Raw genomic sequence first — 17797 nt, 5'->3', positions numbered from 1 at the left:
TATCCTTAATATTATCAAATATCAAGTAATTGTTTAAATGTTCCCAATTATCTCATGATTTTTTCTTTTTTCTTTTTTTGCAGATTGCTGATTTGGTTGAGATCTATCATAGAGCTCCGGCATGGTGGCTCACACCTGTAATACAAACACTTGGGAAGGCCAAGGTGGGAGGATCACTCAAGCCCAGGAGTTTGAGATCAACCTGGGCCACAAAGTAAGAACCTGTCTCTACAAAACAATAGAAAATAAAAACTAGTCAGGCATGGAGCATATGCCTGTGGTCTCAGCCAGATGGGAGGCTGAGGCAGGAGACTGAGTCTGCAGTGAGCCATGTTTGCACCACTGCACTCTAGGCTTGGGTGATACAGCAAGATCCTCAAAAAATAAAACAAAAAATACATACATTGTAACTATAATTGGTTGATATTCATCTTAAATATCTTTTAATTTATGGGTTTCATCCCATCTCTTTATTTTTTTCTCTTGTATCTTATTTTGTGAAAAATCCAGTAGTTTGCCCGCTCTACAGTTTTCCACAATCTGGTCTTTGCTGATTGCAAGTCTATTATATCATTGAACATATCGCCTGTCCCCAATATTTCCCTTAAATTGGAAGTCAGATCTAGAAGTGTGTTCAAATTCAGATTAGATTTTCTATCAAGATTGCTTCCTATGTGGGGTTATACTGTTTTCAGAAGGCATGTCAGACTCAGTTTCCTTAGGAAACAGACTGAAGATCTGCGGGCATATTTCTCCCTTCCACTCAAAGCCAATTTGCCCTAATAATTCCTTTTGAGTGGAAGATTTTCACTTTTCTAATTATTTCATGGCCCCTAAGCTTTGTCTCTTGTCCCCTAAATTATGATTCCTGTTGAAACCAAGAGCTCACAGCCACTAGGGAATAGCAAATGTTCCCAGGTCAGCTGTCAGTTTCAGTGTTTTGTATCTCTTAGGATTTGAGCTTTCCATTACATTTGCTTTAGAATTTCTCTCACTTTCTTACAGGGATACCACATAAAGAATATGACATTATTAAATTCCCCTGCAGTTACATAGAGCAGTGGCTCTACAGTTTACTGGCTGAATTAAGCATTTAAAGAAATGTTTAAATATTTAATACAATATCTTCAGGTATTTGAACTAAGAGAATTTCTTGGGAAACATGCCATGTGATTGATCGAGAAGTCTCCCAGTGCTGTTTTGCTTTGTTTCATCACTCACTATTTAAATTTTAATTACAAAAATAATACATACTCACTGGAAGAAAAATCAAACAAAATCAAAGCATAGAAAACATTTAAAGACTCCTTGCTCTTGGTGGCTTGCTTTCTCCCACCAAATTTTAGTGACTTCAATTTTTGTGTTAGACCATTTATGTTCAAAGCAGCCACATGAAACTTACCCACTATAAGCTGCAGTGAGCACTACAGATTTGAGTACCAGTTCCCATGCTCAAGAAGCCTTCAATTTTGTTGGGGAAATAGATAAAAGAACTGGCTTACAACAGAGAAGCAGATGTTTTAAAGAGTCAGTTTTCCCAGCACTTTGGGAGGCCAAGGCGGGCAGATCACTTGAGGTCGGGAGTTCAAGACCAGCCTGACAAACATGAAGAAACCCCATCTCTACTAAAAATACAAAATTAGCCAGGAGTGGTGGCACATGCCTGTAATCCCAGCTACTCGGGAGGCTGAGGCAAGAGAATCACTTGGACCCAGGAGGCAGAGGTTGCAGTGAGCCAAGGTCGCGCCATTGCCCTCCAGCCCAGGCAATAAGAGTGAAACCTCGTCTCAAAAAAAAAAAGTCAGTTTAGGGGTGCAACAACAAATGCTAATAAAGATGAAGATAAAACAAAGAACTTTGTGTGCTGAGGGTTACGTAGGCAAGAAATTAACAAGGTGAGAGTACTGAAAAAATCTGAAGGCAGCCACATAGAGGATGTGGACAAGGCAGAGCACATCATCACAAAGACAAATCCAACCGAAATGCTAAAGGGACAAGTGTATTATGCAAAGTGGTGCCTCCTTCCCCAGAATGAAGGCTTAGTTTCTGTAGTACTCAGGATAGCTGGTCAGAGTCAGAGGTCATTTTCCATTTGTCATTATTTGCCATTTGAAAAAAGTAATCAGACTTTGAATGTAGCTTAAGAGAGCTATGACTATCCAATTTCCTAGGCCAATCTCAGTTAATATGCTCATCAGTTTATCACATGCAAAAGGCTTGAGCACCTCTCCTGTCGCTGTAAGCGTGTGGAAAAATTAGCTACTAGAGACAAAAGGTCAGACAAGTCTTAGGGGTCACATTTGAACTTCTATTCAAACATTGGCATCTCCAGTGTGTGACCTCATCCCAATCTCCAACCTATTTTCTGGGCCTTCAGCCAGTGGGGCTATACACTCATTTCCATGGCCTTAGATTTTAAAGGGTCAAGGTGCGGTATCTGAATCATCCATGATTACATCATTAATAATAAAAACAGCACTGTCCACTCAGCCTCCAATCTTCTTTGAAAAACAATTCATTTCCAAGGTATCAATTTATTCCTTTGTTTTTCATGTATTCATTCAATAATTATTTCCTGAGCATCCACTCAATACTAGGTCCTATGCTATACATTAGAGAGATAGCAGGATAAAGATAAAAAAGGGATCTTATCCCCTAAGTACTATCTAACAAGGGATATTAACAATAAACAGGTAACTAACCAGATATATAAGCGCAAATTGAGGTGAACGTTATGAAGATCAAGAAGATTTTTTTTTTAATTTAAAAGAGCTGAGAGGGATTTTGGAAATATCCAAATGAATTCATATCAATATGAATATATGTTCAGTTGCAAGTAATGAAATCATGATTAACAATGATTTGAAAAAACAAAGACATTTCATTACCTCTCATAAGAAAAATCTGAAAGTAGATGGTTCCAAAATCATGAAAGTGGCTAAACTGCATCATAAATAACCCAGTTTCCTCCTCCTGTCTTTCCCCTCTATTATCCTCCTCAGCATGTTGGCTTTTTGTTCGTGTGCTTCTCACCTCACTGGTCCAAGGCAGCTGCTGCAGCTCCAAGACAGCTGCAGTTAAGGCAGGAAGAAGTGGGTAGGGTCTCCTTACTATCTTATTATAAGAACAAAATCCTTCCCAGAGGCTTCCAAGCAAATATCTCTTTATGTCTCATTGGTCAGAACTGGGTCACATGGCCATCTCTAAACTAACACACATTCATAGAGAATGGGATTTCCAGGCTTGCTTTAGACCATTCATGGCTCATTTCCTAGAACTGGAGAAAGGAACCTTTTGCCTGAACATATTGCTGCCCTCACATTATCGAGGTTCCTTAGTAGATGAAAAAGGGGGAGGCTGGGCACACTGACGCACACCTGTCGTCCCAGTCACCCAGAAAGCTGGGGCAAGAAGACTGCTTGAGCCCAGAAGTTTGAGTTGTAGTACTCTATGTTCATACCTGTGAAGAGCCCCTGCACTCCAGCCTGGGCAACACAATGAGACCCTGTCTCTAAAAACCTTAAACACCAGAAAAATGTGGAATGACTATCTAGTAGACAACAATAGTAGAAATTAAAATTCACAGGACTTGTTCACCAAGTTAATGAGAAAGTGAAGCAGGAAGTAGATTCAAATATCACTCAAAAGTTTCAAGCTTGGAGAACTACAATAATCACAATGCCAAGAACAGATAAAAAGAGAACATGGGAGGAAAAATCTAGTTTGTGAGACAATAATGAGTTCCACTTTCTTGAGTTTGAGGTGCAATGAGACAGTGTGGTAGAAATGTAGGAGAAGACCACAGGAAAAAGGCTGGACTTAAATGTAGACACTGAAGTCATCCACAGTGAGGTTGGATTTGAAATCACAGGAATAGATAGGACCATTACGGGAGAAAATGAAAAGAGAGAAGGAAGACAAGGCTGGAGGAATCTTTGTGAATAGCTACAATTATTAACAGAAGATAGTTAATATGATGACGTTGCCAAAAAAGGAAAAGGGGAGTGAGTGATTAATTACAGTCATCCCCAAACCAAGGGACTAAAATGACATGGCAGCCAAGACGTAAAATTCCCTAAGGAAAGCGGCGGCCAACATTTTGACTACCACAAAGATGCCAATGACGACAAAGTACTCTTGAAAAATTTCAGGGATGGTACGGACAGAAACCAGATTGTAGGAATAGTAGTTTCAAGTACATTAATTTAGTGCTCATGTGCATTCATTTGTATTCCTTTCTGTCTACTCTTTTTTTTTTTTTTCTGACAGGGCCTCACTTGGTCACCTAGGTTGAAGTACAATGGTATGATCATGGCTCACTGCAGCCTTGACTTTCTAAGTTCAAGCAATCCTCCCACCTCAGCCTCCCGAGTAGCATAGCTGGGACCACAGGCACATGCTACCATGCCCAGCTAATTTTTGTATTTTTTGTAGAGACAAGGTTTCACCATGTTGCCCAGGTTGGTCTTGAACCCTGGCTTAAGCAATCCACCTGCCTCGGCCTCCCAAAGTGCTGGGATTATGGGCGTAAGCCATCGCACCCAGGTCCAAATAGCTAAAATTAATTGGTAAACGCTCAGCAGGAAGAATACAACTGAGGAAATTAAGAGAGCCAACAAAGCACGAGATGAGAGGGGACAAGGTTGGGGGAGGGGAACACATTCATTTTATAAAGGGATATCTATAACCCAAAATCTGCCAAGGAGGTTCCAAGGAAGATGCTAAGGATAAAGGAGGAAGAACAGAATCCTGTTCTGGGGATCCATTGTAAGAGTACATAATCTCACTATGACTAATGGCACATGTACATCCTTTTTTGCTGGGTTCAGTTCCATGACATCCTGTAAACTGTGGAAAGTTCAAAAGTCCTGCAAACATGAATGCTTATAAGCCCATGTAATTGCATAATAATTCATACATGTGCAGATGAGAATATGGGTTATTAAAGAAGGATATAGGACTCCAAAGGTGACTGAGGCAGGGGCATAAGAACAGCAAAGCCAGTGTTACATGAGGCAAGCATACTAGTTACTTGATAGTTTAACTCCTGACAGCTACGAGGTAAAAGAGATATATAGGCAGCTAAGAGGAAAACAAAAGCAGGCGGCCAGTTTGCTAAGAACCAAAACCAGATTACAGAAGGCTGCCTGGCCTCTAAATTTCACAAAGCCTTTTTGAGACTCCCCTTATACAGAAACACAAATGACTTGTCTGGAACTCCAGAGACTCCTGGTAGGTCAGACTGCAGGCAGACACACACAAGTGCCATCATGAGATTAAATCAGGTCACAGAAAGGCCAATGAAAGTACTTTACTTGAAGAAGGAGAAAGCAGGTTTGAGACAAAAGAAAAACCATGAAAAGATGAAGCTGCTAAAAGCACCAGCACCCTTACCCCTGCGTATCTTATTATGTAAGAGCTTGACCTGCCTTATATGTGTGCAACAAACAGAGGAAAATGGACGTGTGTGACCCATATATAAGTGTGAATAATATTTAAATAAACTTTATTTCAGTGACCATGTAACATTTAGGAGTCATGTCAGTTACATTTACATGAACTCTCCCTTCTTGATCTCGGAATAATTGCTTCATGTTTAACACCAGGAAATAGATCTCTTCATCCACACAAATGTATATGGAAACCTTATTAAGCAATTAACCCAAGCAGGCAAATAAATACCCTCAATGAAGCAGCAGATTAGCAATAAAAGACCGGACACAGTGGCTCACGCCTGTAAGCCCAGTACTTTGGGAGGCCAACACAGACAGATTGCTTGAGCCCAGAAGTTCGAGACTGGCCTGGACAACATGGTGAAACTTTGTCTTTACAAAAATTACAAAAATTAGCCAGGTGTGGTGCCGCATACCTGTAGTTCCAGCTACAGAGGTGGCTGAGGTGGAAGGATCACCTGAGCCCAGGAGGCAGAGGTTGCAGTGAGCCGAGATTGGGCCACTGTACTCCAGCCTGAGCGAAAGAATGAGACCCTGCCTCAAAAAAAAAAAAAGATTAGCATCAAGAGATACATGGTAGAATATAAGCATCTTAACAGAAGAGAAAATGAGGAGGATAAAAGTTTTTATTGTAGAAAGAAAAGAAATAAGAATTTCTATAGCAGAAACTCATAGTATAAAGGACACATCCCGATGAGGGGGATGATGTTGATACCACCTTGTCATTGACAGGTGCTTTACAACCATTTTCACAGGTCATTGTATATTATTTGACACTCACTCAACTTTATGAAACGCAGAGAACACCTATTAATGTTCCCTGTTAACAAAAGAAAAAGGTGAGGCTTAGAAAGGTTGCCCATGGGCGCACAGATAGAAAATGGCAGAAACTAAACTTGAAACTAGATTGACTGTAGGTACAGTGGTCTGCCTAATCCTCCTAAATACCCAAACATCTGAACTCACTGAGCAGTATTCTTGCCCATCAGCAGAAAACCAGAAAGAGTATCTTCCAGATACTATCCCCAGTGCTGGGAGTCCATGATTCCAGAGTGCTCACTACCCCCTGAACACCCTCTTGATAAACAGCAAGCTCATCCCATCACTGTGTTGTGTGTTTGTGCACATGTGTGGCAGGTGTATACACACCTGTATACTAGAAGTGGTTAGAGAGATGCAGAGCCAATACTTAAGACATGAAGAGTAAATGATGAATATCAGACTAGAGTACTGAAACCTAACTCTCCGTGTAGAAATATCCTTACCTTGCATCAGGTTCCTCTTTGCAGAAAACACTGACATTTCCACGGTGTTTGGGAGCCTGCTGTTGGCTTCCAAAAGCTCTGGCTCCATACCATGCTGTCACGGTAACAGCCCTCCAGTGAGCCATCAAAAACCCAGCTAGAACATTCTGAATACAGCAGTTTGCTTGCCACCAAAACACTAAATTGCAATATTTTATATTTATCTCTATTTAAATTTTAGTTGATGCTGCAGAAATGTTAACATGTTCTTAAGCTAATACAATCACAGAAAAGTCTTAATAACACCACACATTGGCACAGTCCCTTGGTGAGTTACGCATGTTTCTCAAGTCACTTAATTAGTCCCCTTTAACTAGGATGTGACGTGAAATGCTACACAGTTTCCCCCTGAGAAATGTATTTCCAGAAGCAATGGCAAGGCACGTATAGGATAATTTGTTAATATTAAAGGTAGAATAAAAGTACTCAGGAGTAAGGCAAAGATTTCCAAAAAGGGTCTAGAGAGAGGTTATTAATGTTGGATTTAGTTCTTTTCTGGCCTGAGAAATAAAAAGTGAGCTTTAGTAAGTTCTCAAGCCTCTGAAGTCTTATAAGGCTAAGACCCTGGATTTCCTGGACTTCCTCATGACTGAAACCGCAGCTACTAACATCAAATATGCAGATTTTCCATCTTTCCAGTGGCTGCACAGGAGGAGATTTCCCTGGGCTTCCTGGGAGACTCTGGCTCTGGGAGGTGAGACCAAGGGAGGTGGAGTTGCCGTGGAGGCCAGAGCCTTGACTGTCAACACCACCAACACAGGGAGCCCGGGCTTGAAGATCCAGGCAGAGTGGTGATAAGAGAAACAAAGGCCGGCAGTGCCTCTCCTCACGGAACATCTCCTCCAGCTTTCCCAGCTCTGCCCTTCAACTTACTAAGAAAATATGCTGAATTCCTGTCAGAGTGAGAGAGAATCAGACTGAAATTCTGATTTAAAAAACAAGCACAGATGAAGCACAAAGGAAATCTTTTAGAAACAAAGCCTATCATGGTAAATATGTTCAGAATAGCTTTTCTCCTGTAACATCGTGACCTGCATCTAAGCATCTAATAGCCTCCACCCATGCCCTTGCAGCAAGAATCGGAATATTTGTTCCTGTTTTAAAGGCACAAATGGTCCTAAGAGCAGATTTTCAAAACTGGGAGGAACAATAGCTCCAACAGCCAATTGCAGCATGCAGACATCCTGACCTTTGAAGGCGGTGTAGAATGATGTGGTACCTACATATCTTTTGGCATCTACTCTTGAGATGCTACCTCCCCACTCCTCTTGCCCTATCAGTCTTCCATCACAAGCCAGACTAACTGAAATTCTCAATAATTCCCAACCTAGAGAGTGCGATAACCTGACCACATGTACACTGGCTCCAGACAACTAGGGCAAGACACATTCCTCCCTGAAAGCACCCCCTTGTTCAGGCTCATCATTTATCATCACTAGATGTAGCTTTACTGCCAAAAGGTCTACTCTATCTACTCTTGTTTATCCCCCTCCCTCTCTACTATTTATAGTTGGTCTAACTTTTTATGAGCTTTGAATAAAATGGAGAATGTGACCTAAGATGTGTTATTAAATGTCCATATACATAAGATGGGGGAACAGAGAGTAATAGATGGTGACAACATGGGTAAAAATTCCTATCTACTTGGAATAAGGGCAGAATCAAATTTTACTCTAGTTTCATTGAGATTACACTGAAATGTCAGTAGAAACAGGCACATTCAAGTGTACCCTTCTTCCAAGCAGATCAGGCCAAGCAATTCTGGCCAATGGGATGTCCATTACACTGCTCACCTGGAAAAGGCAGCCCCCAGCACAAACGCAGCATATTCCTTCACGAGGGGCTCTGTGCTGTTCAGCCCATTGATCACCACTTGAAGACCACCAAAGGAAAGCAGGTCCTGCGCATTGTCCATCTGCAACAGAGCCACTGCTTAGTACAGCATAGCCATCAGGGAAAGGAAAGCTCTTCTTAGAGCCTTTCTTTTGGTGACTATTCAAAAACAAATTAAAAAGCCATGGAAAAAGCAATAATGGCCTTTTTTACTAACTAAGAAAAGGTTTGTAAAAACCAATTTTTTAATACTGTTAAATTTGAGAACTCCTAATTCATCTAACATGATTGATGAGCACCTGCGTGGGAATCAGCGGAAATGACACCTAGCTATTGCTTATGCCAAACATGTCCTGGAAAATTCTAATATTGTAATGAGTCATAAAGCTTACTCCTAATGTACAAGCTGTTAACACAAAGAATCTGGCGTCATCAGCACCACTAAACGGTGCCATGCTTCCTGTTGATGTCCAATCCCAATGGGGACCGTGGAGGCAGATTTTTTAAGCTGATTTTAAATTAGAAGCTAGGGACTAGAAAAGGAGCCCGGTTGTTGGGAGGAGGGTTGCTGTAAGAGTGCTGGGGAGGGGAATAACAAAAGTACCTTTCTCTTGCATCTCAGGTTGACTGCATCTGAAGACATTCGTGATAAAGTATGCAAGAAAATCACTCTCCCAAAGGCTTTCGTCTAAGCCTGTGCTACTGGCTAGTGGCTATGTATCAGACAGTGCAGAACATTTCTAGCATTACATAAAGTTCTATTCAGCAGCACTGGTCTAGGCTATCATTTAAGCACCAAATCCCCAAGTCCAGATTCTCTCTTTTCCTCTACAGGGGATCTCATTACCCATGGTTTATTAGTACCTAGAACAAGACGACTCGCTTTCCTCAGAAAGGTCACTGGATCCTGTTTCTACATGTACCCACTACAGTGTCCCCTGGATCCTGTTTCTACATGTACCCACTACAGTCTCCCTTGAATATATCTTTGTTGCCACAAAGGCTGCATCTTGCCCACATGCTAATCCCACTCTATCAATCATGAGGAAAACTCAGGAAGCTGAAGCCCAACAACAGTGGCTGCTACCCATTTTTCTCCTCCAGATTCCACAAGGCCCCTTCCCAACCGCGTCCTTGCCTCTCTGAACTAGGAGAGGACTCTGACAGGGAAATCAAGTGTGAGGATTGGTATTTGACTCTGCTAGTGTTTTGTGGTGGCCTAGCCTGTTGTTGCCACTTGAAAGATCATTCATACACATTTGGATGGAATCTCCATGAGAGCAGGGGTTTTGTCTGTCTGTCCACGCTTGTAGCTCCAGGGACTAGGATGGTGCTGAGCATATGGTTAGGTGCTCAATGAATAACTGTTGCATTGATGAGTATGAATTTGATCAGAAAAGAACGTTCCTGAAATAAAGCTCCAGTGTGAATAAAAAGGCAATCTAGGGTATCTGTGCCAACAAAATGAATGGGCCTCTGGTACCACAGACATGAAGTAATGGCTAAACCAGGTTGTGAAGTAAGCATGAAGTCTGCCCTGCCATGTGGCCCCAGGCCATGGACATTTTTCTGCCCCAAACTGTTCTTATGAACAGGAATAACTGGTTGAGCCACAGCCCAGCTAACTAGGGAGACTCGGGGCTGGGTGTTTTGCTGACATAAGCACCTTCCTTCCTTCCCCACATGCTCTGATTTTACAATATAAGAATTCACTGCCTATTATTTGGTTGTCCTTCCTCTGGGTTTTCTGGATACAAAACTATGGCTCAGAATCCTGTCATACCATGCCTGGAATGGCCACTTATCAAAGCTGGTATGAGTTCCTAGCAGAGCAGCTGCCACTCGGTCAGCTCCAAAGCAACACAGCCCAGAGTCACGGACCTTCTGTTCTAGAGTCAGTTTATCTATTATTACTACAATGATAATTCAGCATGATAGAAATGCCGACATTTATATAAGCACTTCAGCCTTTTGGGGATGTTTTCTCATGATTTATTTCACTAACAGTGAGGAAGAAACGATTCATTCTGCCCAGGGCACATCAAAAGCTGGACCCTCCCTGGTGACATATAGGTGAAATCATGACCACAGCCCAGGTCCACAGCTTCCCATCTGGGTCTGGGGCCAAAACTGTTCTCAGGCTGCCTTCGGGGTGGGGTGGGACAGGCAGAGATGAAGAGGAGGAGGGGGTGCAGGAGGGAACTATGTCAACACCCTGGAGGAAAGGAAAGAAGCAGAGCACTGACAAGACAATGAGAGAACAGGAAACAGTGAAGGGGAGAAATGGTGGCACATAGCTGAGGAGACATGTGGGAAAAGGCAAATATACTGCCCCAGGTAGATGGGGTGGATGGAGGCTGCTCCTCATAAATAACTGACCATCTGTTTTCCACACACAAGGTTTTGCTTTTCACATATCCTGTTTAATAATTCAAATATGGCTGTGAGGAAGCCTGGCAGACCTGGTTTGGGTCCTTGGAGCCTACAGCTCCTCAAACCACCATTCAGTGAGTCTAGAATGAGAAGGGACTGGGGAAGTTCCTGGCTAGGAAAGTGCCATTTTCCTTAAAGCTAGTACTACATCACTCCAAGCCCCCATCACAACCAGGACTCGGACCGAGTTGTGTCCTACTTAATCCCCCAGTGAAACCACAGCTTAACACTGCTGCATGGCAGCTTGATGCACCAGCCCTTCCAATCAAAATACCAATGATCCAGAACATTTCTCTGCCAAAAGACAAATTTGGCTTCTGCCAGGGACTGATTCTGGGATGACCTTAAGATGGGTCTGGTGAGGTGGCCTGTGAAAGCAGAATGGGGATGTCACCTTAGGGAAGACACTGCCAAGTGACAAAGGGCCTACAAGGGAAAACAAAAAACTTTGCTGGGGCAATGCTAGCCCAAGCCTCCTGTGGACTCATGCCCTTCCAGGTATGATAAGCTCTCTGGTCATTTTGGTGTTTCATGTGCAAGAGCCCATGGTGACCTGATACCTAAAGATTCATCCCAATATGTTAAGATGAGAAAAAATAGAAGCTGTCAACATCAAAGGAGGACTGAGTTGGCAAATAACCCCTTGTATCCTTAATCCTTTAAATATCTCTAATGGAAAAGCTGTTGGAGTTTTTGGTTTTTACCCTGGAGAGTAAGACTGGAAAGGGGAATGAGAACCGAGGTTCATTTTTTTTTCTCTAAGAGGATCAGAGTCCTGCTATTTGAGGCCTGAGAAAGAGTTATGAGCAGAGAAAGAAGATGAAGAAGCTGCCCCATAATTCCTACGGACACAGTGCATACTCATCCTCTTTCACCACAGACGCTGGCAAAATCCTAAAGGAAGAAAGCATGTGTTTTAGCCCAGTTTATAGAGAACAAGGGCGCTGTCGTGCATGGGAGGACACTGAGGATCTATGTCTTGACGAGGATCTCAAACAAGCCTTTGATTATGATTACACAGCCTCCTGGGCCACTGTTGTCGCTAGTCTGGATTACTGCAATAGCCTCCTCTATAGTCTCTGCTTCTACCAAGCCCCCCACCTGCGTCTAATTCTCAACACAGCAGCTGGAGGAATCCTGTTAAAAGTCAGTCACATCACATCACTCTTCTGCTCAATATCCTTCAATAATATCCAAGTTCACTTTTTTCCATGGCCTACAGGCCCTCTATATTCTTCCTCCCATTATCTCTCTGAGCTCCATCTACTTCTCCTCTGCCCACTCTCAGCTCCAACTGATTCAAACACGCTAGGCACGTTCCCACCACCGGGCTCCTGCACTTGCTGTTCCTCCAGCCAGAGATGCCCCTTCTCAATGCTGCCAGTTCCGATCTCACCGTAGTTTTTATATTTCTACAATATTTATCACCTACAAACATAGTACTTATAATTACTTCTTTCTTATGTTTGTCTATCTGCTTCTGCTAGAAGGTGAAGCCCTAATTTTGTTCACAGACGTATCTCAAGTGCCTAGAACAGTGCCTGGGAGTTAGCAGACACTTTATTTATTTATTGAATAAATCAGTGGCTTTTATTGGCTCCTCGTTAGCTCCACCTTTTGAGCTTAATTCAAAGGGTACCAGTTGCCTTTGAGAAACAGAGTGGCCAAAAGTTTTAGAGCAGAGTTTAGGGTCAGACAGAGCTTACTGCAAATTCCAGCTCTACCACTCACTAGGCTGGATGATCCTGAGCAATTACATAATCTCTCTGTGCCTCATTTTCCTCGGTTACAAAATGGGATTAATAGTGGTACATACTCATAGGGAAGCCACAGAAGTCAATGAATTAACGTGTACAGAGCACCTGAAGCTAGTGCCTGGTATGTAATAACACTCAACAAATATTAGTTATTATAAGTCTGATCAGTTGCTTCCCTGCTTCAAACTCTTCAATGGTTCTTAGGATCAAGGCTAAAGTCATAAAGAGCATGGTATCTCCAACCTCACCTCTCCAACCCCCAAACCTTCCCACTTCATCTGTGTTCCCCTCCAGGCCACTGTGCTTCAGTCACTCCAATCTTTTCCAGGCCCTCAATCTCACCAAGCTCTTCCCTGCCCTAGAATCTCTACACATGTTGTTTCCTCTAGCTGGAATGCTCTAATCTAAGGGTTGGCAAACTTTTTCTAAAGGGCCTGGTAGTAAATATTTTTGACTTCGTGAGCCATATGGTCTCTGTCACAACTACTCAATTCTGCCATTGTAGCATAAAAATAGCAATAAACAATGCATGAACAAATAGGGGTCGCTGTGCCCCAATAAAAGTTTATTTAGGAAAGAACGTGTTGGGCCAGATTTGACCTATGGGCAGTAGTTTGCCATCTCCTGCTCTAGTACCCCCTCTTCACCCAGCCAACCCCAATCATCCTATAACACTCGGCCTAAATATCACATCCTCTGAGAAGCCTCCTTTATTGTCCATGACTAGGCTCTAAGACATCACCCTCTGGAGCCCTCATTACAATCTTAAATTATCTCATTATTTAATTAATTTGTTCAATTGTTCATTATTCAGTTACTTCCTCTTCCAGGCTATATGCTACATAACAAAGACTATGTCTATTTTATCTCTGTAGTACCCTCAGAGGTACTAAAGAAGGTAACACTCCACATGAAAAAGAGGTTGGCTGGCCAGGCATGGTGGCTCATGCCTATAATCCCAGCACTTTGGGAGGACGAGGTGGGTGGATCACTTGAGGTTAGGAGTTCAAGACCAGCCTGGTCAGCATAGTGAAACCCTCTCTCTATCAAAAATACAAAAAATTAGCTGGGCATGGTGGTGCGTGCCTGTAATCCCAGTTGCTTGGAAGGCTGAGGCAGGAGAATAGCTTGAACCCAGGAGGTAGAGGTTGCAGTGAGCCAAGATCGTGCCACTGAACTCCAGGCTGGGCAACCGAGTGAGACTCCGACTCAGACAAAAAAAGAAAAAGAGGTTGGCTCTAGCCTCTAAGACTGTATCTTACTACAAAAGACAATAAGCCTAGATTAAAAATAGTCTGTGCTCTGGGAGAGAACTAAAGATGCTGATGCTATTTTCTTAGGGCTTAGGGAGGGGGGATTTATTTTTGGAGCTGTTAAAAGTCTGACTTATGGATGAAGAAATACAGTACCTGATGGACATAATATTCAAGATCAAAGAGCGCAGCAATCTTCTCTTCCAAACTGGAGCTGGAACTATTGAACTTGTTGATCAGCCGTACCATGATCTGCATGTCAGTCTCAATGACAACATTCAGCTCATCAAAGTCTTTCTTCAGTTCCTCAATGGGGCGGAAGAGCCGCTTTACCTCAGCCTGCCTTGCCTAAGGAGAGCAGCAAAGAGATGATTAAAATGGTTGGAGACATCTCCCCAAGATGTCTGTGGTCTACCATGGATGCCCATCCCCAGAAAACTGCTGTTCCAAGACTCACAGTGTTCTGTAATGTACACTATCAAAAATACTAATACTTTCTAAGATGCCCAGAGAAGAGAGCCCTCCCTCACAGTCTACCTATATAGGCCTCTGCTCTAAAAACACACACAAGATGTTCCAAGGTTCACTTATTCAAGTCCGATTTCCAATGTTCAGGAAGAATAGAAAGGCTTCTTGTCACAACCACTGAGTTAAGGGGAAGTAATGCAAGTTCATCTTCAACCCCAAACCACACATGAAACAGCTGAGACCTAAGGCAGAATAACCCACACCCTGCTTCTCCACTTTTCACAAGCATAGACTATCTTGGCCTTGCCCTACCCAACCCAACAACATTTTAGGGAAACTTGGACATAGAAAACTATGGGTAAGAGCTGTCAGAGCAGGAGCAATTTGCTGATGAAAATTAAATCACTGTCATTACTGTCAATCTAACCACAGGTGTACAATTTGTTCAACTGTTTGATATGGCTAAATTACTATATGTACTATACTCGAATCTCGAACAATTTTCTCTCAATCCCTCCCCACCCCACTCACATATAAAAATTTTAAAATGAAGTTACATTAGAGGTGAATAAAAGACTTTAATTAAACATTTTATACTGTTTTCTTCCTAATTTGAGAGGATAGTGCCTATAAAGAGAGTCTGAAAAGTCACAGTGGTTTATGTATCTGTCTTCCAAGAAAAATTAAAAGGCACAGATATTTATAAAAAGCCAGATGATGAACAGCTGTCAGCTCCAAATTGCTCATCTATTACCTATGGGTTTTTCTCCCCAGTTATAAGCACTCCATAGAAACACCAACCAAAGAAATGAATCAGCCTCTCTTAAAAAAGACCAAGCTCCTAGCGAAGCAATCACATCCATGGGGCGCCACATCCTGATTCTCTGGGCTAAAACAACATGAGATGCTCTCCCTGCACCCAGCTAGAGGTCTCTGGATGGCTGCCAAAGCCAAGCAAAGAGGTCTGGGAAGGCTGAGTCACTTTCTAGAGCTGTGAGATGATAGGCAAGTGAGCACAATAAGAAACTAGTGACATCTGTCTCACAAAAACTATGTGTGCCTGACTCTCAAGAAGGCCTCTAAAAAAAACTTTTTGGCCAGGCACAGTGGCTCATGCCTATAATCCCAGCACTTTGGTAGGCTGAGGCAGGCAGACCACGACATCAGGAGTTCCAGACCAGCCTGACCAATATCATAAAACCCCATCTCTACTAAAAATACAAAACTTAGCTGGGCATGGTGGCACGCACCTGTAATCCCAGTTACTCAGGAGGCTGAGGCAGGAGAATCGCTTGAACCCAGGAGGCAGAGGTTGCAGTGAGCCGAGATTGCACCACTGCACTCCAGCCTAAGCGACAGAGTGAGACTCCATCTCAAAAAAAAAAACAAAACAAAACAAAACAAAACAAAAAAAACCTTTTACTTTGAAATAATTATAAATTCCCAGGAAATAACAAAAATAGTACAGAGAGTGTCATGTACCCTTCGTCCAGCTTCCCTCAATGTTAACATTTTACATAAGGATATTACAATGTCAAAAGTAAGAAAAGGACATAGGTACCATACTGTTAACTAGACTAAATACCTTGTTCGGATTTCACCAGTTTTTACATGTACTCATTTACATGTATGTGTGTGTATCATTCTATGTAATTTTACCTAAGATGTAGACTTGTATAACTACCAGAACAATCATGCTAGAGAACTGTCCCACCACAATCACATAATCTACTATGTGCTACTCCTTTATAGCTATACTTTATCCTCCCATTCTATTCTCTTATGTCCCTGTGCCCTGGTTGTCACTAATTTGTTCTCCATCTTTATAATTCTGGCATTTAAAAAATGTTATATATACCGTGGCTCATGCCTGTAATTCCAGAACATTGGGAGGCCAAGGCAGGTGGACAACTTGAGCTCAGGAGTTCCAGACCAGCCTGGGCAATATACGAGACTCCATCTGTACTTATATTGTTTAAATTCTATTTTTAAAAAAAGAGAACTGGCCAGCAAAGATGAAAGTGCAGCAAATAAATGAAAGGTGGTAACTTTGGCAATGAAATTTGAATTGAATGTACATGGAGTTATAGAAGAGATGGTTGACTGTGGGAATGTTAACACTGCCACTGTTTGATAAGCTCTAGATGTGCAGACAGAGGAACTTAGCAAAGGCAAACTTACAGACACAAATTAGGAAAGTGATAAAAAGGATGAAATGAGACTGGCAAAAAACTTCACATTACAGGAACTCTCTGAGAAATTTCACAACATTGAAAGTACAAAGGGTGAAATGTTGGAGGCTCATCCATACTTAGAAAGAAGTATGATAATTAGCCAAGAGAGAAAAGATGCTTGTTCTATGTCATATTTTTTTTTGGAGTCAGGGTCTCGCTCTATTGCTCAGGTTGAAGTGCGATGGTACAATCACAGCTCATTGCAGTCTCACCCTCCTGGACTCAAGTGATCCTCCCACCTCAGCCTGAGTGGACTACAGGCACAAGTCACACAGAAAACTAAAAAATTGGCTGGGTGTGGTGGCCCACATCTGTAATGTCAGCACTCTGGGAGGCTGAGGTGGGTGGATCGCTTGAGACAGGAGTTCGAGACCAGCCTGGGCAACACGGCGAAAACCCGTATCTACAAAAAACACAAAAATTATTTGAATTTTTTGGCCAGGCGCAATGGCTCATGCCTGTAATCTCAGCACTTTGGGGGGTCGAGGCAGGCGAATCACTTGAGGCCAGGAGTTCAACAGTCTAGCCAACTAGAGAAGGTGAAACTAGAAAGAAGATGAAACCCCTTCTCTAATAAAAATACAAAAATGAGCCAGGCATGGTGGCACACACCTGTAACTTGGGAGGCTGGGGCAGAAGAATTACTTGAACCTGGGAGGCGGAGGCTGCAGTGAGCCAAGATCACACCACTGTACTCCTGTGTGGGTGACAGAGCAAGACTCTGTCTCAAAAAAAAAAAAAAATTGTATTTTTGGTGTGGCATGGTGGCACACACCTGTAGTCCCAGCCAGCCGGGAGGCTGAGGTGGGAGGATCACTTGAGCTGTAATCCTGCCATTGCACTCCAACCTGGGTGACAGAGACCCTGTCTAAAAAAAAAAAAGAAAGAAAGAAAGAAAGAAAAATAAAGAATATTTTTTTGTAGAAAAATAATTTTTTTATTTGTAGAAAACATAGACCATTTCTGGGCTATGTTGCCCAGGCTAGTCTCAAACTCCTAGAATCAAGTGATCCTCCCAAAGTGCTAGGATTGCAGGTGTGAGCCATTGCACCCGGCATCATT

General features: G+C 42.4%; 1 protein-coding gene across 3 annotated transcripts in view; it reads right to left on the bottom strand.

The window, feature by feature from the left end:
- SIL1 (SIL1 nucleotide exchange factor) overlaps window positions 1-17797 on the bottom strand; it is a 236736-nt gene that overhangs the window by 57647 nt on the left and 161292 nt on the right. For all 3 annotated transcript variants that reach the window (XM_008014608.3, XM_038007348.2, XM_038007344.2), the window contains 2 exons: window positions 14190-14381; window positions 8551-8672 (listed from right to left, as the gene is read on the bottom strand). In XM_008014608.3, coding sequence (XP_008012799.1) covers window positions 8551-8672; window positions 14190-14381 — 314 coding nt within the window. The remainder of the gene's footprint in view (window positions 1-8550; window positions 8673-14189; window positions 14382-17797) is intronic.

The sequence above is a fragment of the Chlorocebus sabaeus genome, chromosome 23, assembly GCF_047675955.1.
Source record: "Chlorocebus sabaeus isolate Y175 chromosome 23, mChlSab1.0.hap1, whole genome shotgun sequence".
Classification (NCBI taxonomy): domain Eukaryota; kingdom Metazoa; phylum Chordata; class Mammalia; order Primates; family Cercopithecidae; genus Chlorocebus; species Chlorocebus sabaeus.
The sequence above is the reverse complement of the archived record's forward strand: the minus strand, read 5'-3'. Positions and strand labels throughout refer to the sequence as shown.